At 31.7% G+C, this 23,234-nt stretch overlaps 1 protein-coding gene across 5 annotated transcripts in view; it reads left to right on the forward strand.

Moving 5' to 3' along the window:
- Window positions 1–23,234, forward strand: part of LOC134693373 (endothelin-converting enzyme homolog) — a 59,832-nt gene that overhangs the window by 25,111 nt on the left and 11,487 nt on the right. For all 5 annotated transcript variants that reach the window (XM_063554158.1, XM_063554156.1, XM_063554155.1 and 2 more), the window contains exons 2-12: window positions 7,257–7,500; window positions 11,324–11,527; window positions 13,171–13,448; window positions 13,826–13,894; window positions 14,791–14,907; window positions 17,553–17,639; window positions 18,396–18,544; window positions 18,952–19,055; window positions 21,199–21,317; window positions 21,718–21,816; window positions 22,522–22,599. In XM_063554158.1, the coding sequence (XP_063410228.1) occupies window positions 7,257–7,500; window positions 11,324–11,527; window positions 13,171–13,448; window positions 13,826–13,894; window positions 14,791–14,907; window positions 17,553–17,639; window positions 18,396–18,544; window positions 18,952–19,055; window positions 21,199–21,317; window positions 21,718–21,816; window positions 22,522–22,599 (1,548 nt within the window). The remainder of the gene's footprint in view (window positions 1–7,256; window positions 7,501–11,323; window positions 11,528–13,170; window positions 13,449–13,825; window positions 13,895–14,790; window positions 14,908–17,552; window positions 17,640–18,395; window positions 18,545–18,951; window positions 19,056–21,198; window positions 21,318–21,717; window positions 21,817–22,521; window positions 22,600–23,234) is intronic.

A 23,234-nucleotide genomic window follows, 5' to 3' on the forward strand; every position in this document is an offset into this window, starting at 1 on the left:
ACATGTTTTGACCATTTAATACCAAATATTATAGTTCTTTGGGAAAATATAAGCCCTTTAGTACTTAAAGTGTTTTTACAAAAATAATATATTATACATTGTAACTTTAATATTTTGACCCCTCATAAAAGGGATATTCATAACATTAAGGGGTTGTTCTGAACCTGATTATGACTTGGATGGAGAATTGTCTCATTGTCAGTCTTACATACATAGACCAGATTTAATTATTCAATTATTTCTTGTTGAACAGGGAAAAAATACTTCATAAATTAAAGAAATGTCAAGGTACAAGTGATAAATCAAGTTTTAATATAGTCAAAACCATACCTATTATGTTTACAAAAAAAAATTATAATTGCTCGCCTTTACTTTTTAAGCTTCGCCTCTAAAATTTGCAAATTCAATATTTTTTTATTAAAATTTTCAAATCGCTCGCTCGCCCCAATTTTTGGAGTCCAAAAATCTGTAGAACAAGAAATTAAATTGGTGTGGCCTTAATAGCACTTTTCTGTTGGGTCTTCTCTTGGGTAACTTATCATTTACTAATGTCCTGTCACGCTGTGAACATATATATTTTAGGTATCAGTCATCCTAATAATTAAAGATATTTAAACTAGGAAGATGTTGACTCTCATTTATGACTGATACATCTTGTTGTAAATCTAAGCCAATTATATGTATCTTTAAATTCAGCCAAAATTTACAACAATGTCCATCAATATTCATGCTGGAAAACAGTGAATTGATCAATATGCGTAACCTTCTGAGCTGGCCTTTTTTTAGCTGCCTCTGTATGGATATATGACTATATATTGCTTTTTGGGGGGTGTCTTTGGCTCACATCACTGACATTATTTGAATATTTATATATGGCAATGTTGCGTGATAATCCTTGTATTCTTGGTATATGTGCTTATTAATTTTGTAGTTTATGTTAGCTTACTGTGGTTTTTTTTCTCTTCCGGCTGCTTGACATTTTTCACTACGGTTTAACCTTTCCTTAAATAGTAGGTGTATTCTTTAAATATCCTATTTTAAATAGTAGTTCTGATTATCTGTAAAAGAAATTTCTTCAGATAAGACCTTAATTTTGTTAAAAAATATACCAACCACTGAATTGCACCCAAAGGAATGTTTTTGTACTCTGCATAAATATGACAACCTTGTATTTCATCTTTGCTTATATTATTTTAATAATTTTATGTTCTTGTATTAAATTTGACTGTTACTTGTGAAAAAAATATTTGACTAAAGTTATGGGCAACAGTAGCCATTAAATTCCAAGCCATAGTCCATGTAGTCCATAAATATGTTTTTTATGACTGGTGATTTCCTTGTTTTTATTGTGGCATATTACTCAATAACTATTTCCTGTAATGGCCAAGAAATGTGAAACCAAGGACACACAATGTCACTGATGAAAGCTGAGCTAACACTCAACCTTCTCATAATCAATACATTAATTTGTTGATTAGATACCATCAAATTAAATTGTTTTTGACCACTTACAGAGAAATTGGTCTTATGAAAGCCATTATGGATCTTGCTATTAGATAAAGAATATGAATAGTTGGATATGCAACTAATGATAAATAACTCTTGCAAAAGTGAAACTGATGTAAAAACATTGAAAAATTGTTGAATGAAAACAATTGAATTGGGGGATTTTTAACGGTAAAGTTCTTTTTTAGCTCACCACATGTGAGCTTTTCTCATCACTTGGCGTCCGTCGTCGTCGTCCTTAACAATTTTTCAAACATCTTCTCCTCTGAAACTACAGAATGGATTTGAATGAAACTTAGCATGATTGTTCCTTAGATTATCCTGCACAAAGTGTGTGCTTCGATTTTTGATCCGTCAAAAAACATGCCTGCCGTTACTTAAAATAGAACATAGGGGTCAAATGCAGTTTTTGGCTTATATCTCAAAAACGAAAGCAATTTAGAGCAAATCTGACATGGGGTAAAAATGTTCATTAGGTCAATATCTATCAGCCCTGAAATTTCAGATGAATCAAACAAACCTTTTTACTGCCACTTAATTGGTAATTTTAAGGAAATTTTGCAGTTTTTGGTCATTATCTTGAATATTATTATAGATAAAGATAAACTGTAAACAGCAAAAATGATCAGCAAAGTAAGATCTACAAATAAGTTAATATGACCAAAATTTTCAATTGACCCCTTAAGGGGTTATTGTCCTTTAATGACAATTTTTCACAATTGGTTCATCGTATTTGCTAACTTTAAAAAATTCTCTGAAACTATTGAATGGATTTAGATGAAACTTAGCATGATTGTTCCTTAGATTATCCTGCACAAAGTGTGTGCTTCGATTTTTGATCCGTCAAAAAACATGGCGGCTGTTACTTAAAATAGAACATAGGTGTCAAATGCAGTTTTTGGCTTGTATCTCAAAAACGAAAGAATTTAGAGCAAATCTGACATGGATTAACAATGTTCTTTAGGGTAAGATCTATCAGCCCTGAAATTTTCAGATGAATCAAACAACCCATTGTTGGGTTGCTGCCACTTAATTGGTAATTATAAGGAAATTTTGCAGTTTTTGGTCATTATCTTGAATATTATTATAGATAAAGATAAACTGTAAACAGCAAAAATGATCAGCAAAGTAAGATCTACAAATAAGTTAATATGACCAAAATTTTCAATTGACCCCTTAAGGGGTTATTGTCCTTTAATGACAATTTTTCACAATTTGTTCATCATATTTGCTAACTTTTAATCTCCTCTGAAACTACTGAATGAATTTAGATGAAACTTAGCATGATTGTTCCTTAGATTATCCTGCACAAAGTGTGTGCTTCGATTTTTGATCTGTCAAAAAACATGGCGGCTGTTACTTAAAATAGAACATAGGTGTCAAATGCAGTTTTTGTCTTGTATCTCAAAAACGAAAGCATTTAGAGCAAATCTGACATGGGGTAAAAATGTTCATTAGGTCAATATCTACCAGCCCTGAAATTTTCAGATGATTCAAACAACCCAACAATGGGTTGTTTGACTCATCTTAATGCCACTTAATTGGTAATTTTAAGGAAATTTTGCAGTTTTTGGTCATTATCTTGAATATTATTATAGATAAAGATAAACTGTAAACAGCAAAAATGATCAGCAAAGTAAGATCTACAAATAAGTTAATATGACCAAAATTGTCAATTGACCCCTTAAGGGGTTATTGTCCTTTAATGACAATTTTTCACAATTTGTTCATCATATTTGCTAACTTTAAAAAATCTCCTCTGAAACTACTGAATGAATTTAGATGAAACTTAGCATGATTGTTCCTTAGATTATCCTGCACAAAGTGTGTGCTTCGATTTTTGATCCGTCAAAAAACATGGCGGCTGTTACTTAAAATAGAACATAGGGGTCAAATGCAGTTTTTGGCTTGTATCTCAAAAACGAAAGAATTTAGAGCAAATCTGACATGGATTAAAAATGTTCTTTAGGGTAAGATCTATCAGCCCTGAAATTTTCAGATGAATCAAACAACCCATTGTTGGGTTGCTGCCACTTAATTGGTAATTTTAAGGAAATTTTGCAGTTTTTATACGACCGCAAATTTTGAAAAAATTTTCGTCGTATATTGCTATCACGTTGGCGTCGTCGTCGTCGTCGTCGTCCGAATACTTTTAGTTTTCGCACTCTAACTTTAGTAAAAGTGAATAGAAATCTATGAAATTTTAACACAAGGTTTATGACCATAAAAGGAAGGCTGGTATTGATTTTGGGAGTTTTGGTCCCAACATTTTAGGAATTAGGGGCCAAAAAGGGCCCAAATAAGCATTTTAGTGGTTTTCGCACTATAACTTTAGTTTAAGTTAATAGAAATCTATGAAATTTTGACACAAGGTTTATAACCACAAAATAAAGGTTGGGATTGATTTTGGGAGTTTTATTTTCAACAGTTTAGGAATTAGGGGCCAAAAAAGGGCCCAAATAAGCATTATTCTTGGTTTTCGCACAATAACTTTAGTTAAAGTAAATAGAAATCAATGAAATTTAAACACAATGTTTATGACCACAAAAGGAAGGTTGGTATTGATTTTGGGAGTTTCGGTCCCAACAGTTTAGGAATTAGGGGCCAAAAAGGGACCCAATAAGCTTTTTTCTTGGTTTTCGCACCATAGCGTTAGTATAAGTAAATAGAAATCTATGAAATTTAAACACAAGATTTATGACTATAAAAGGAAGGTTGGTATTGATTTTGGAAGTTTTGGTCCCAACAGTTAAGGAAAAAGGGGCCCAAAGGGTCCAAAATTAAACTTTGTTTGATTTCATCAAAATTGAATAATTGGGGTTCTTTAATATGCCGAATCTAACTGTGTATGTAGATTCTTAATTTTTGGTCCCGTTTTCAAATTGGTCTACATTAAGGTCCAAAGGGTCCAAAATTAAACTTAGTTTGATTTTAACAAAAATTGAAACCTTGGGGTTCTTTGATATGCTGAATCTAAAAATGTACTTAGATTTTTGATTATTGGCCCAGTTTTCAAGTTGGCCCAAATCGGGGTCCAAAATTAAACATTGTTTGATTTCATCAAAAATTGAATAATTGGGGTTCTTTGATATGCCAAATCTAACTGTGTATGTAGATTCTTAATTTTTGGTCCAGTTTTAAAATTGGTCTAAATTAAAGTGCAAAGGGTCCAAAATTAAACTAAGTTTGATTTTAACAAAAATTAAATTCTTGGGCCTCTTTGATATGCTGAATCTAAACATGTACTTAGATTTTTGATTATGGGCCCAGTTTTCAAGTTGGTCCAAATCAGGATCTAAAATTATTATATTAAGTATTGTGCAATAGCAAGTCTTTTCAATTGCACAGTATTGTGCAATGGCAAGAAATATCTAATTTCACAATATTGTGAAATAGCAAATTTTTTTTTAATTAAGAGTTATCTTTCTTTGTCCAGTATAGTAAGCAAGAAATATCTGCAAGAATTTTTTTTAATTGGAGTTATCTTTCTTTGTCCAGAATCAACTTAAATCTTTGTTATATACAATATACAATGTATATTCACTTTTTACTACCAACTGATAAATTTAAATAATCTTTACCATTCAGTGATAACAAGCAGTTTTTTTACATCATGTATTTAAATGAGTAGTAATTGTTGCAAACTCCATTAGAATATTTTAATTGAAATTAGTTTTGGAATAAGGGAAAGGGGGATGTGAATAAAAAATTGGGTTAAATTTTTCTCATTTGAAATTTCATAAATAAAAAGAAAATTTCTTCAAACATTTTTTTGAGAGGATTAATATTCAACAGCATAGTGAATTGCTCTATTAAAGAGAAAACAAAAATTTTCAGTTCATTTGAATACATTCATTCTGTGTCAGAAACCTTTGCTGTGTCAACTATTTAATCACAATCCAAATTTAGAGCGGAATCCAGCTTGAATGTTGTGTCCTTACTTGCCCCAACCGTTCAGGGTTCAACCTCTGCGGTCGTATAAAGCTACGCCCTGCGGAGCATCTGGTTGGTCATTATCATGAATATTATTATAGATAAATATAAACTGTAGACAGCAAAAATGATCAGCAAAGAAAGATCTACAAATAAGTTAATATGACCAAAATTGTCAATTGACCCCTTAAGGGGTTATTGTCCTTTAATGACAATTTTTCACAATTTGTTCATCATATTTGCTAACTTTAAAAAATCTTCTCCTCTAAAACTACTCAACCAAATTCAACCAAACTTCAACTGAATGATCAGTAGGGTGAATAAAATAAAGTTTGTGCTTTATTTTTTATTTCGTCAAAAAACATGGCCGTCATGGCTAAAAATAGAACACAGGGTAAAATGCAGTTTTTGGCTTATATCCCAAAAACTCCAGCACTTAGAGCAAATAAGACAAGAAGTTAAAGTATTTATTAGGTCAAGGTCTACCTGTCCTGAAATTTTCAGCCGAATTGGGTAACTGGTTTTTCAGGTATAATGCCCCTGAATTGATGATTTTAAAGGAATTTTGCAGTTTTTGGTTATTATCTTGAACATGTTGAATATTATTATAGATACAGATAAACTGTTAATAGCAAAAATGTTAAGCAAAGTAAGATCTAAAAATAAGTCTATTTGCCCAAAATTGTCAATTGACCCCTTAAGGAGTTATTGCCCTTTAAAGACTTTTTTCACAATTTGTTCATCATGTTGACTTACTTTAAAATATCTTCTCCTTTGAAACTGCTTTATCAATTTCAGCCAAACTTGGGCTAAATGAGTTTCAGAGTATCTAGTATAAATTTTATATTTCATTTCCTTGTATGTCAAGAAACATAGCTCCTATGGCTAAAATAGAACATAGGAGAAAATTATTTTTTTGGCTTTGAAGAAAATAGGACAATTCAAAGAACATTCAAATAAATTGAAAAGCCAAAATAATCATTGATGAAAGATTTAACCAAAAAAATTAAGGTGAGCAATTCAGGCTCTTGAGAGCCTTTTTTTCATATTTCATCCTAAGCCTCCCCTATTGAAAATTAAATGGTACCTCCTTACAAAAAATAATGACTGTTGCTTTCACTTTTCCTTTTCACAGCTCCTCTGGATAACTATGAATTGTTGCCTAATAGGGAAAGCATATGCTACAAATCCCTTCTCCATATTGTTGCAACTTTTCTGAATTTTGAATTTACTCTTTTGGACAGTAAGTACTAAAAAGTATTTCCTATCAAACTATTACTTTAAAACAAAACTTAGCAATCACCAAATCAGTTTAACAATTAACTTTGACCTCAGGGTCTTCATATCCATTTAAAGTTATTATGTTCTCTCCCTTTTTCAATATTTCCAATTGCTCACAATTCTCCTGTAAAGGTTGACCTGTCACCGTGACCTTGTGACTATGTTCTTCTGCAGGGTTATCGAACCAGATCCTGTAAGTATATATACAAATGAGCTCTTCATCACTTACTGTCAATATTTAAAAATTTCATTGGTGAATTAATTACACATTTGTGAGTAAAATGATGCCAAGGTCAGGTGATACATGCCAGATAGACATTACACTTTTCAATCCTTCCATACAACAAATATGGTTGCATTGAGGACCAAAAATTCCAATAATTATGCCAAATACCATGAAAACAGCTTAGGTGTTTATATTTTTCTGAAATTGATCTTGTATCATGTATATTGTAAATGCATAATTATATTTCAGATGTCCAGCCAGGGCTACAAACGAACCAAATTGATCTAATATATATATAATTATATTTCAGATGTCCAGCCAGGGCTACAAACGAACAAACTTTGAAGAAGATGACATATCAAATGGAGGCAGTCCCCCAGCTATTGACTTCAATGCCAGTGTAGTATTTAAGGGTGGTCTGACGTTATGGCAGAGGAAAACTGTACTAGAGAGGTTCCTGTTTGTATTCAATGTTCTCCTTTGTATTACAGTTATCATTCTAGCAATACTGGTGGCCACGAAACATAAACAGATTATAAAGATGAAGGAACAAGGTAAATGTACTTACTTTTTTACGCCACTTTTAAGTGCTACTTTGCACTTTTTGATGTCGTCAGTTTTTACGGGTGGAGGGAGCCAGCTGAGTGACTGCAGAAAACCACTGATTTTATAGAAAAATTGACAATCCTAGTCAATTAAGATTGGATTCGAGTGGTGCAAAGTGGTACACCTGCACAAGTGTGGTTCGAATTCACAACCTCAGTGCTAACTGGCTAGTGATTACAGTAGTGAATTACTTAGACCGCTTTGCCAACAAGCCTTACTAGATATAAGAAGATGTGGTATGAGTGCCAATGAGACAACTCTTCCAAGTCACAATTTGTAAAACAATTTATAGGTCAATGTATGATTTTTAACACGAGCTATTTCTACTTACTTAGAACATAACTATTAGATATTCTTATACATCAACCTTATGTTCTCAATATATATGAAAATTAGAAGATGTGACAAGAATCACCAATTAGACAACTATCCACCAGAGTTTAAATGTAGTTACATGTTCTTGCATGCGCAGCATATGGTAATTTTGCACTGACACAATTTCAAACAATGATAAGTCTCAAATTGTACTGTACTAATAGACATATCATAAATTTGTCTTGTTAAAGATATGTTTGCATTGAATTGTCAATGGGGTCCTCGATGGCTGATTGGTCTTTTGATTAGTCAAAACTATTCTATCAATAGCTTGTCTACAGTAAGGTTGTTTGAGTCCTACACATGGCAGGTGTGCTCAACTTCAATCTTAATTGACTACAGTGATTTTCTTGGGAGTGGCCAAGGGCTCATGCAATTGGGAATAAATGTTTATTGAAATATTGGCTTTGGAGAAAATATATAAGTCCTTTTATATGGAGGGAAAATTTTTTGAAATTGGATACATAACTCAGCATTCTAAGAAGGTCAACTGAACACCAACAAAATCTTGCAACAATGTCTATTTACAATTTCAGATTATAGAGCTGAAAGTTTGAAAAAATGTGCATATTTCTGTTTGTGATTGGGGCCTAAATCGCAATTGGAACCAAAAATGAGGGTTGAAAAATACAAATGTATCTGAACTTATTGTCAGTTTTCTTTCCTATCTAATAAAAAGTGACTTATCATGCAAATAGCACAATAGTGCTGAAAGTGCAATTAAACACCAACTAACAAATATGAGTTACTGTCTATATGGTTGTAACTAAGTCTTAAAATCTAGTACTGTAAATTCAGAAATTATTGCGTGCATTTATTATTGCGATTTTGACATTTTAGACTTACAATGCAATTTAAATTTTTGCGATATTGAGAACATCCTGTAAATTTCATAAATAAAATTTCAAAATGTGAGTTTGAATTATTGCGATTATAACCTTGTCGCATTTTTCGCAATAATAAAAACATCGCAATAATTTCTGAATTTACAGTATTAGTGTGAAATATTACAATGAGTTTTAACATGTTTAAATTGAATTGACAAGATTTAAAGAACTGATGTACTTTATGCCATTTTAGGTTTTGTTTTAACAACATTAACAAATACAAATTCAAAATTTGGCTACAATAAGTTTCCTGGACTCTGAATGCCAAAACAAGATAATACCCTATTTCAATTTGAATCATTTGATAGTTACATTTCTCTAAGCTGTTGATGGAAGGCTAATTTGTGTGTCGCACATGGATATGACATTTGTATTCTGTATTGGATCAGTCACTGTAATGATGGTAAAATCAATCGCGGAGATGGGAATTATATCACCAAATGTAATAAACAGACATTACAATGATACCAGATTGATTATTGTTTGTGTTGACAGTTTAATAACACATGCTTGAAGACAGGTAATCAAGCGAGAAATAATTAGAGATGTTGTCATTAACTTTGTTCCTTAGATTTACTCATATGAGAGAAAAACATCCGTTTTGTAGTAATTTAAATGTATTTGTGGTAAAAATACTGAAAATTATAAAAACCTAATAGTCCTTAAACCATGTTAGTCTGGACATGTCAGACAGTTAATTTATTACTTTCAGAGGAAAAAGTTGTAGTGTTTTTTGGCGGTCTTGTCAGATTTACTTTGAAAGTTTTGAATTTATCTATTATATATTTGTTTTACATGACCTTTTCAAATGTTTATGGAGCTTGTCAGTGGTAGAAGCTTCAAAATTTACTGTTTTGTTTACTAAATCCAAAATTATCTGAAAATTGTGGTTAAGGTGCACAATTCTTAAAACTCCATATAGACATCCCAGCTGGCACACACCTTAAAAACTCGATATAGGCATCCCAGCTGGCACACACCTTAGAAACTCCATATAGACATCCCAGCTGGCACACACCTTAAAAACTCCATATAGACATCCCAGCTGGCACACACCTTAAAACTCCATATAGACATCCCAGCTGGCACACACCTTAAAAACTCCATATGGACATCCCAGCTGGCACACACCTTAAAAACTCGATATAGACATCCCAGCTGGCACACACCTTAGAAACTCCATATAGACATCCCAGCTGGCACACACCTTAAAAACTCCATATAGACATCCCAGCTGGCACACACCTTAAAACTCCATATAGACATCCCAGCTGGCACACACCTTAAAAACTCCATATAGACATCCCAGCTGGCACACACCTTAAAAACTCCATATAGACATCCCAGCTGGCACACACCTTAAAAACTCCATATAGACATCCCAGCTGGCACACACCTTAAAACTCCATATAGACATCCCAGCTGGCACACACCTTAAAAACTCCATATAGACATACCAGCTGGCACACACCTTAAAAACTCCATATAGACATCCCAGCTGGCACACACCTTAAAAACTCCATATAGACATCCCAGCTGGCACACACCTTAAAACTCCATATAGACATCCCAGCTGGCACACACCTTAAAAACTCCATATAGACATCCCAGCTGGCACACACCTTAAAACTCCATATAGACATCCCAGCTGGCACACACCTTAAAACTCTATATAGACATCCCAGCTGGCACACACCTTAAAAACTCCATATAGACATCCCAGCTGGCACACACCTTAAAAACTCCATATAGACATCCCAGCTGGCACACACCTTAAAACTCCATATAGACATCCCAGCTGGCACACACCTTAAAAACTCCATATAGACATCCCAGCTGGCACACACCTTAAAAACTCCATACAGACATCCCAGCTGGCACACACCTTAAAAACTCCATATAGACATCCCAGCTGGCACACACCTTAAAAACTCCATATAGACATGGCAGCTAGTGCATACAAATCTCATGACCATTCATAAATATAAAAGGTTGGGATCAGAACAGTTTTGATTTATTATACAATTTTGAAAGGGGATTTGATTTTTCAGCTCTATTAAATCTCATTGTATTGTATACACCTTATCACTAATCCAGGCTGACCTGGCCACTTGAACTTTTGACGCATACAACAATCACTTTTCCATTGTTGCATCAGATAATTTGTTTTATGATTTCAAAATTTTACGGAAACCTGTGTGATATCCAGTAATGGCGGACAAATAGCGATAAGGTGTATTTAGTAACTTATACATACTGTAAATTCAGAAATTATTGCGAGGTTCTTATTATTGCGAATAATGCGACTGAGTTGTAAACGCAATAATTAAAACTCACATTTTGTAATATTTTAACTGAATTAAGTAAGCATGACTTTTCTCAAAATCGTAAAAATTAAAATCGCATTCAAGTGTAAAATGACAAATTCACAATAATAAGTGCACGCAATAATTTCTGAATTTACAGTATATAGCTTGTTTTGTACTTATATATTATTTTTTACTTTCAGCTGTATGTTTGACCCCAGCTTGTGTTACAGTAGCCAGCTCCATGATAAATGCCATGGATCTAAAAGCAGACCCCTGTAATGATTTTTATCAGTATGCTTGTGGTGGCTGGATTGACGCTCACCCTATACCCTCAGGTCACTCCAGGTGGGGAACATTTAGTGTTCTCTGGCAAGAAAATCAAGTTGTAATGAAAAAAGCAATAGGTATGAAGATTATTAAGTTTTTAACTTGTTATGGTTACATTTGGATTAATTATTTTTAAAGAGAGAACTGTCAGCTTTGAACAAAATACACTAGTGTAGAATGCATGTTTTTAGATAACCTTCATCAGGTTTATAAGACCAAAAGTATGAAAAAGAAATAAATATAATAAGGCAGAAATGGAATAGAAATTGTAAACACACATGTTAATATTAGTCTTGCGTAGGTTTTATATATTTTTTAAAAAGGATAGTAGGCTATTTTATATTTTGTATTATAGTTTTATTGACATCAACTGTTATATGTTCTTGTTAAAAAAAAGCTACAAAGTTTGATTGAAAAATCACAACAATGCAAAAAGCACATGAGTAAATAATTACATTAGATGTATGTTTCATTATAATACGTTATTCTGATTGGCTAACTGCACATCACATGTTATTCCTTTAGCAATTGCATTACACAATAAAACTTATCATTCATGATGACAAGAGGTCCCATAAAAAAGTGCACAGGTAAATTAAATAAAAAGTTGATGTAAATCGTGTTTTCATGAATCTAACTAAAAAATGTAATTATAAGTATTGAATGCTTCTTTTTGTAACTTCATAGGGTAAAACGTTGATTGTGCACACATTTTTAAAATGAAGCACTTCCGTGCTTCAGTCACTTTTACACCCCAATAAATTTACAAAAAGAAGCATTCAATTCTTAAATAAATGGACAGAGAACACATAATTATGCTGGCAAAATTGAAATTGAAGAAAAAAACAACAGTAGTCCTAAAACATTATAAACACACATACATATGGTGTGGTGGTTGTGGGTTTTTTATGTATATATAGTAAACAAATTGTTTGATGAATATTATGTTTTATTTCGTCAATAAGATATGTGATATGCTGTTTCCCCAAAGTAATCAATATATAGCTTTGAATCCCATTAGTTTCCATACTTACAGTAGACTAATGTTACATTAAGTGTAGATAAAATCCAAGGTCCTAATGTAGTATCTCAACAAAACAATAACAACAATTGGTATAAATCAGACGGCCTTGTAACTGTAAGAATCTTATGATTTAGCCTTATAACTCATTAAATTTGATCATGAAATTTCCTAAAATGAACATTTTATGTGATCTGAGCAGCTTACACAGGGTGATCCTCAAAGAACACATATACATAGGCAATAAACATTGACAAAATATGGCTTTTCAAAAGATTTTGACCTTGAGTATAACTGAAGAGATATTTATTGTCAAAATGCAGATCTTCTGTTATAAAATTGGTTTAAGTTTATAATGGTGTCACACACTACATATAAACATAACTATCGCTATTTTGTGCATTTTTCCTTTGATCTTCTTTTGTGATAATTTGTCATATCATGCTACGCACTTGAGATGAAAAGCTATCCCTAGAAACTAAGCAGGTACAAGGCGTTGCTAACGAAATTGACATTAAATTGACAAAGTCATCATAGGTAAAATAGTGTCCCGGCTCAAGCGAGGAAATCAATCTCATTGAGATGATCAACGATAATCTAAAAATACAATTTGACAAAAAGGAACATCTGTCTTATAAACATAATAATTGTTTTGTTCAAATTTTTGATTTTTGATTTTTTTATATTTTATATTTACAGATAAGGATTTACCCAAAGGTTCAAGTCTTTCAGAGAGAAAATCTCAGCTGTATTTCGCTTCTTGTATGGATAAAAATAAAACAATAGAGGAACTTGGTGCCAAACCTTTACTGGACTTGTTGAAGTTAAACTTCTCTGATTGGTCCATTTCAAATCAAAGTACCAGTAAATTTGATCTTCAGACATATATAGAGAACCTTAAGATGTTAGGAATTAATGCTTTCTTTTCTGTCTGGGTTGGTGAAGATGATAGAAACTCGTCTGCTAATATATTACAGGTAAGTTCCATGACCCTGGAATAATTTACCTTCAAGATGAACAACAACATTTTTTTGATCTTACATTTGTATATGTGTGTTTACCTACTCAATTCAGTTTACAATTTCATTATGACAACACACTGGTTTATGAACCTACGATAGAATCTAATATCACATCTGTTTCAGTAGCAATAATTTAAAAAAAGAACTTATATTTATAAAGTTTTGATATAGAAAAGAAAAAAAAACTTACATAAAAGAAGAAAACAAATTTTGTATTCAAAATTGTTTTATGATGTTCAATTAAAATATGATGAATTTCAAATATTGATCTTAAACTCATTTCAAAGGTACTTTTTTATTAGATTAACATATTAATGAGTGATTTATTTCAGATTGACCAATCAGGGCTAGGTTTACCAGAAAGAGACTACTACTTGAACAAGTCAATCACAGAAGATAAGGTGATGTAGCATGAACATTGTTACATACTTCATATGATATTTTTATATTTGGTATGGTCTTGGTGAATGAGTGATTCAGAAGTTATTTTCATCTCCCAGTTCACATACACCATGAACTAATTTTTAATTAACCACATAAAAAACTTGAATCAGTCCTTTGCAAAACATCAGATCTTTTACTCGCTCTGCAAAAGAATTTTAGAAGGAAATTTCAGCTATTGTCTGCAAACTTCTGGATTTAAACAATCAATATGTTTTACTACCGTAGGGTCAAACGAATATAGTGTTATTGAAATGTTTATCTGAAAGAATCTTAAACAGACTTACCAATTAACAGCAGTGATTTAGTCAAATCAGTCAATTTTTTTTTTTACTTATCAAGCTTTCAACTGTCAATACACATTAAGAATTTTTAAGAAGAAATATAAAATTACCTAATAGTGATAACATATGTTATATTTCTAAATAGCAAACCTTGATTAAAGCGTTCAACAAATAAACATTTGTCAGTGCAAGAATTAAGGGCTTCTATTCAGTTGAATATTTCAGCCTTAGTATTCCTAATTATATTAAAGTGTAAGGCACCATATAGTATATATACATATATATAAAAAAAAATTGAATCTTGACCTTGATACATTTCATTTTTGCTGTTCAAGGGTTGAGTCCCTTTATCATTTTAAATTTTCTCAGAGTATGTAGTTACCTCCACTTGAATACATCACCTCCTTACATATTCATATCAATTTGTAAAATTAGCTGCTTTGAAATTGTTTGAATGTCTGCTAAAGAGTTAAGGAACCTTTAATACATTTCTAAACCAAAAAACATTTTGAAATGCACAATGTAGGTTCTATACAAAAAATAATGGTTTTTGAATTGTTTTATATTTGTAGGTATTGAAGGCTTATCTGAAGTATTTGACCCAGGTTGGTGTTCTCCTAGGAGAGGAGGAAAACAGTACAAGGCAACAGATGATTGACGTCATAGAGTTTGAAACTCAAATAGCTAATGTAAGTTACAAGAGACATGGATTGTCGAAATGCGCATCTGGTGCAAGAAAATTGGTACCATTAATTTTATTACTACCACTGGGTCGATGCCTCTGCTGGTGGACTATTAGTCCCCGAGGGTATCACCAGCCAAGTAGCCAGTGTTTCAGTACTGGCATGAAAATACGGATTTTTTGTGTTATCAAAATTTGCTATTAATATAAGAGGAATTATTATAAATTAAGGAATGTATCTCCCTCATGCAAAGCTCTGATTCCTTTCATGGATTTGGCTATACTTTTTGGACCTTTGGATTATAGCTCTTCATCTTTTATATAAGCTTTGGATTTCAAATATTTTGGCCACGAGCATCACTGAAGAGACATGTATTGTTGAAATGCGCATCTGGTGCAAGAAAATTGGAACCGTTAATTTGATTACAAGTGAAAACATTTGAAATAATTGGATACACATGTTATTTGTAATGTTTTGCACAAACTATTCGTTGGTTTTCTCCAAAAACTCTGGAATCCATCAATAAAAATTGCCAGCCATGGAATATTAGGTTTCTGAAAGTAGCATAAAAACCCACAAACAAGCATAACAATGCATTTCATATCATTTGGATGATTTTATTAATGTAATAGATAGAAATGTCAATTGGATTTTTAATAGAATAGGAATATGCTAAAACAGCAGAGTTGAAGTTAACATTATTAAAATTTCAATAGAAGATGCCTGTATATGTTAAGTTTATCAATATCTTTATGCTTCATTATGAATTTTTTATTGGAGTTTATTAAAATTTGATTTCATTGTTGATTTCTGTATCATCCTGTAAGTTATACGATATTTTGGAAATTCACAAATTTTCTTTTACTGTATTGTTAGCTCACCTGGCCTCAAAGGCCAAGTGAGCTTTTCTCATCACTTGGCGTCCGTCGTCCGTTGTCTGTCGTTGTCCGTCCTCTGTCGTCCGTCGTCGTTAACTTTTACAAAAATCTTCTCCTCTGAAACTACTGGGCCAAATTAAACCAAACTTGGCCACAATCATCATTGATGTATCTAGTTTGAAATTTGTGTTTTTTTAACCGGCCAACCAACCAAGATGGCCGCCATGTCTAAAAATAGAACATAGGGGTAAAATGCAGTTTTTGGCTTATAACTCAAAAACCAAAGCATTTAGAGCAAATCTGACATGGGGTCAAATTGTTTATCAGGTCAAGATCTATCTGCCCTGAAATTTTCAGAATAATCAGACAACCCATTGTTGGGTTGCTGCCCCTAAATTGGTAATTTTAAGGAAATTTTACTGTTTTTGGTTATTATCTTGAATATTATTATAGATGGAGATAAACTGTAAACAGCAATAATGTTCAGCAAAGTAAGATTTACAAATAAGTCAACATGACCAAAATGGTCAGTTGACCCCTTTAGAAGTTATTGCACTTTATAGTCAATTTTTAACCATTTTTCGTAAATATCCATGATCTTTTACAAAAATCTTCTCTGAAACTACCGGCCCAAATAAATCCAAACTTGGCCACAATCATCATTGATGTATCTAGTTTTAAGTTTGTGTTTTTTGACCCGGCCAACCATCCAAGATGGCCGCCACGGCTAAAAATAGAACATGGAGGTTAAATGCAGTTTTTGGTTATTACTCAAAAACCAAAGCATTTAGAGCAAATCTGACAAGGGGTAAAATTGTTTATCTGGTCAAGATCTATCTGCCCTGAAATTTTAAGATGAATGGGACAACTCGTTGTTAGGGTGCTGGCCCTAAATTGGTAATTTAAGGAAATTTTGCTGTTTTGGGTTATTATCTTGAATATTATTATAGGTAGAGATAAACTGTAAACAGCAATAACGTACAGCAATTTAAGACTCAAAAATGAATCGAAATGACCAAAATAATTTACCCCCTAAGAAGTTATTGTCCTTTATAATCAATTTTTAACAATTTTCACAAAGTTTGTTAATTTTTACTAACATTTTCCGCTGAAACTACACGGACAAGTTCATTATAGATAGAGATAATTGTAAGCAGCAAGAGTGTTCAGTAAAGTAAGATGTACAAACACATCACAATCACCTAAACATAATTTTGTCATGAACTGTCTGCTTCCTTTGTGTATACCAAGGTGAGCGACACAGGCTCTTTAGAGCCTCTAGTTGTTACTGCTGAGATCAAAGTTAGGGTAATGTCTGATACACAATGGTTCTGTAGCTATTCCATATGAAAGGGGAATTTGGATGAATGTCTTGTATTGTTGAGAAAATGAAGAATTAAAATGTAATGTATTTGTAAATTTAATGTTAAAATCATTAAAAGATGTGTCTAAATTTGCACAAATTTTAAAGAGTTAAGGGAGGACATCAAAAAATTAATTCAAATAGTTTGGGGGTGGGGGTCAAACTGCTTCAAGTTTTGTTAAAATTGACATCGATTTTACATACATCCTAATTGGTCAATCAATTTTTCCCAAATTAAGTTGAGAGGGGGTAATAGGGGTGTCAGTGAAAAAACTATATGAATTAAGTTTTTTTTTATCCTTCATTGGACTTTTGATGTCATCCCTTAAAAAGGTGGCATAAAGATATAATAATAATATAGTCTTAAAAAAATAGCAAATGTTTCAGTTTACAAAATTTTATATTTTTAGATCACAATTCCCAGGGAAGAGAGAAGAGATGAAGAAAAGATATACCATAAAATTACAATAGCAAAACTACAGGAAAATTCTACTTTTGTAAGGACATAGATTATTTTTATGTATAAATGATATTGAAAGTAAATTTACTTTTAAAAAAGTTTCTCATTATAGTGCTAAACACTTTGAAAAAGATCTGAAATCTTGTGGATGTGTATTGAAAAAAATGATTGATTGATTGTTGTTTGCTTAAGGTGGTACCCAACACCTTCACTAAAATCGTTTAATTTTCATAAAATTTTGACAAAGTATTTACTTTGACCCTTTAACAAAAATATAAAAATTTCAAAAAAATTGAACCAACCAATTTTTCAGAAAAATTACACTGGTTACATAGCAGTTTGACAAACTCTAATTTTGATCATTGAGAAGCTTAATATTCCTATAACAACACAACGTAATTAAAACGTTTAGCTGATATTACAGAGTTATCTCCCTGTAGTGTTAGGTACCACCTTAATATTCATAATCAGGTGGCAATCATTTTTATGCATATTCATTTTGATTGAAAGACAAGGGACTGAAGAAAAAAGTCATAGATCTGAACAAAAACACTTATAAGATCAAGAAGACAAATTCCATTGCAATCGCTAAAGTTTCCAGCACAATAAAAAATCTTTTTACATTAAGTCTTGAAAGTTGCAACTGGATTCATTTTAATCTTTTCAAAACAAATTGACCTTACATATAGCAATTATATTTGACCAAGTGATAAAATCACACAAGTTACACGAGTCCAAAGAAAATATATGATAAATGTACAAATTAAGATAATATGATTATTTGATCTTACAGGTGAATTGGAATAAGTTTTTCAACAAGCTATTTTCGGCAGTTAATATAAAACTGACGCCTGCAGAGCCAATAGTAGCTTACTCACCAAAGTTTTTAAAGGAGATTTCTGATCTTGTGGAGGATACCATGAAAACTGAGAAAGGAAGGAGGTTTGTAAAATACTTGTCATCCTGGGGTCTAGCTAATTCAGATTTTTTGTAGTAATTTGTTACTTGCATGATCAAACAATAAACACTACACTTATTTGCCAGTAGAGGTAATAGATAAAAAAAAAGTTTACGAAGATGGTCCATATGATTCGGATAGAGTTTGAATATTTAATAATTTTGTTCTAATATTTGATTTGTATATGAAGAAAAACTGAATATGATGAAAACAAATGTATAATATTTGTTGCTTTAGCATCTTTCCCTGAAGTAAAAAGATATCACCATTTGACTGTTGAAATGTAAACCGTAAGTACAATTTCTTTTTGTAAGTTTCCTTGAAGGAAAAGCTATCGCAAAATAGCAAGGATGTACAAGGATTATTGAATATATACTCCATCTCTTTCCAGAACAGTACAGAATTACTTGGTTGTCCATGTTATAAAGACTATGGCAAACTATTTATCTAGACCATTTAGAGATGCCAGGAAAATTCTCACTGAAGCTCTTTCAGGTAAAGTGTACCAGGGAGTGTAATAATCAGTATTACTAAATGAAATGAGCAAATTAGTCCTTATAAAAGAAATCAGCATGTTCAATTTGAACAAAAAAGCAATCAAATATTAAAAAAAATTCAACATTTACATTAATGTCAGAAGAATACATCCTTATATAAATGCATCACCTTGCAAAATAGAAAGTCAAATTATTTTATGTAGAGTAAAACTCTTGAAAACTCTTGATTTACAAAAATGATTTAAGGATTTTTATAGGCCCGTAAAAATTTTGACGGGACGTATTATGGTATACACATGTCCGGTGTCCGTCCGTCCGTCTGTCCGGCGTAAACATGTCACACTGTAACTTGAGAACGACTTATCCAAATTTCATGAAACTAAACATACTTGTTTCTTATGATGGTCAAATGATCTGTATACTTTTTGGTGAAAATAAGATTAAAACTTTTTGAGTTACAGCACTTTGTAACTAAAACAGGGGGGTGTGTTTTTTCACATGTCGCACTGTATCTCAAAAACGATTCTTGATTGTGGCTTAAAACTTTAAACATTTCTTACTTATATTAATCTTAATATCTGTATACTTTTTGGTGATGATTCTAAATTTTATTTTTGAGTTATTGAGTATTTTGTAAAAAAGGGGTTTTTTTTTTTTTACATGTCGCACCATATCTCAAAAACGATTTATGATTATTGCTGAAAACTTTACACATGTCTTTGTTATATTAATCTAAAGATCTGTATACTTTTTGGTGATGATTTAAAATTTTATTTTTGAGTTATTGAGTATTTTGTTAAAAAGGGGAGTTTTTTTTTTTACATGTCGCGCCGTATCTCAAAAATAATTAATGATTATTGCTTAAAACTTTACACACTTCGTTGTTATATTAATCTAAAGATCTGTATACTTTTTGGTTTTGATTCAAAATTTTATTTTAGTGATATTTAGTTTTTTGTAAAAAAAGATAACAGGGTTGGGGGTTTCACATGTCCCGCTGTGTCTCAAAAACAATATATGGTTATTGCTTAAAACCTTCTCAGAAACTATTTATGATTATTGCATAAAACTTCCACAATAGACGTGGGGCGTATCATGCGCTCATGGCACAGTGTTTATTTTACATGTTGTGCTGTATCTCTATAACAATTTATGATTATTGCTTACAACTTTACACACTTCTTTGTTATATTGTTCTAAAGATCTGTATACTTTTTGGTGATGATTTAAAATTTTATTTTTGAGTTATTGAGTATTTTGTTAAACAGGGGAGGTTTTTTTTTACATGTCGCGCCGTATCTCAAAAATAATTTATGATTATTGCTTAAAACTTCACACACTTCTTTGTTTTATTAATCTAAAGATCTGTATACTTTTTGGTTTTGATTCAAAATTTTATTTAAGTGATATTTAGTTTTTTGTAAAAAAAAAACAGGGTGGGGGGTTTCCAGCCGTGTCTCAAAAACTATATATGGTTATTGCTTTAAACTTTTTCAGAAACTATTTATGATTATTGCATATAGCTTCAACATAAGGCGTAGGGCGTATCATGTGCTCATGGTGCAGCTGTTTATTTAGTATTGTTGGACCTTTCTGTAACATATTTTAACACAAATATGAAAAAAAGTCAGAATTTCAGTTACTTTTGCAACATCCAAATAGACTTGTCTTAATAATTTTTGAAAATAAGGAAATGTGGCATAATAACCACGAGACAGTTATCGCCAAACGCCATAGAAAAAATGTCAAAAACTGCCTCTATATTTCAATAAGAGTTCAACAATGAGCAAAAACTTTTACCATATTGCAAGCCAGAACATGTGTAATGGGCCCAAAGAATGACAAAATGTTAAATGTTCTAAAGGACAAAAAACAACAACTGAAATAGCAAACAGTACCAATTTTTCTGCACCAGATGCGTCAATGCCTCTTCAGTTATGATCAAGGCCAAAATATTTGAAAATCAAAAGCTTGGTGGAAGAGCTGTAAACCATTAAAACAATTAACCAAAAACTATTGTCCTAGACCAGCTCCTGGCTTTTGACAGGCACATACAGATTGTAGTAGTGCACTCATCCTTTAGTCTCTTATGTACATGCAATTTTGATATAAAGTTTACACCATGACTATTTTGGCTACAGGTGTGACAGGTGGGGATGAACTGTGGAGATACTGTATATCTGATACTGACAGTGTTCTAGGATTCGCTTTAGGAGCAATGTTTGTCAAGGAGGCATTTAATGGTCGCAGCAAGGATAAGGTAGGATTTAATTTTTATTTAAGTATTGTGTAATACTGCAGTGAGAGATTATTTTTTTCAGAATAAACCTTCTCTGTGCTATGTTAGAAACTGGCAGGACCTTTTTCGGGATGTCTGGATCAGGTGTTTTTAAGCTAAGATTTTGGGATTGACCCTATTGGAATTCCCAGATTAATTTTTTCAAATTTCTGGATGTTGGGATTTTTTTTTAAAAAATTCGAGAACTCAGGATTTCATGTTTTAAAGCCCCTCTCCTTATTGATATATAGGTTATAAAACTGTATATCATTTCATAACTACTTTACTGATTGTTGAAGTCTAAGATAGATTTAATATGGATTTATTTTTTGATTAAATTCATCTTTAGTGTGCTGTATCTTATCTTTAAATGTATTTGCAGGCTGAAGCTATGATTGCTGAAGTAAAAACAGCATTTATTAACAATCTACCTAATCTCAAATGGATGGATGAATTTACAAGGAAGGCAGCCATTGATAAGGTAACACAGATAGTGCTATCTTTAATAGACAATATTTGCGTATAAAATAAAGCAGAATTTTCAGAGGATTTTTTTTGAATTCATTTTAAGCTTTTGCTATAATTTAGCCTCATTTATTCAACTGAGTGTCCAATAGAATTTCTTTGATAACGATAAGATTTCAATAATTTTACTTGCTTAATATTTTATGATTTATTTATTTTTTCGAAAGTATGTAAAAAAGCAGCAAGCTCAGTCAAACTTACTTTTCTTTATTCATTTATCTGAAAATTACATAAAAATGAATAAGGTCTTTTTTGGTATGAAAATAAGATCTAATATGATTGACACTGACAACTATCCATCAAAGTCCAAATGAAGTGAATGTGAGCAACTGTAATTGTTTTGGTAGTCAGCATACATTTTAACAAGGACAGCATGGGGAATGACATGGTTCCTTGGAATTCTATACAATTTGTTTTAGATAGAAATTGCCTTTTTCATTGCATCAATGTTGTCATTTTTTGAATGCATGCAGTTTGCAAATACATGAAACAAAATTCCAACTATATACTTACTGAAATACTTATTTTTGACATACATTTTATAGATGTCATTTGATAGACTGATTTTACCTAGCTTGGAGTTTTCTGAATGATTATTAAAAAAAGTGAACTTTTCATACTTTCTCTCTGATCTCAAAAGTATTTTATTATATTTACTTAGGCAAATGCTGTGATAGATATGATCGGTTTCCCAGCTTTTATCAACAACAAAACTCGTCTAGATAAAGAATATAGTGGGGTAAATATATTGTGTATTGATGATATAAAATGCAAGTAATTGAGTGTATTTTTTACCAACACGTTAAAATGTTGTGTGATAAAAAAAAGATGTGAAATGATTGCCAATGAGACAAGTCTCCTTCGGAGACCACTGAAGGTTACCATGCCAGCAAAAGCAATACTACATTGTAAGCTACAAAAAAGGCCTTGAAATGTCAAATGTAAAATGGACAAGACAATTTGTTTAGATAGCTTGACATGATTCTAAAAATAAAATATCAATTTGTTAAATGATTTTTTTAAAATCTTATTAGAAAGCAGTAAATATATTAACATTGTTTCTATGTATTATGAATTTGTTTTCATTGGATTTGATATCAATAGTGGAAAGTAACATAAAAATATTTAAAAAAAAGTAGGTTTTTAATATTAAAAAAAAAGATGTGGTATGATTGCCAATGAGACAACTCTTCACAATAGACCAAAATGACACAGAAATAAACAACTTTAAGTCACCTTTTGGCCTTCAACAACGAGCAATGCCCATACTGCATAGTCGGCTATTAAAGGTCCTGAAATTACAATGTAAAACTATTCAAACGAGAAAACAAACAGCCTCAATTATGTACAAAATTGTTTTTTAATGATACATTG

The sequence above is a fragment of the Mytilus trossulus genome, chromosome 12 (genome assembly GCF_036588685.1).
Source record: "Mytilus trossulus isolate FHL-02 chromosome 12, PNRI_Mtr1.1.1.hap1, whole genome shotgun sequence".
Classification (NCBI taxonomy): domain Eukaryota; kingdom Metazoa; phylum Mollusca; class Bivalvia; order Mytilida; family Mytilidae; genus Mytilus; species Mytilus trossulus.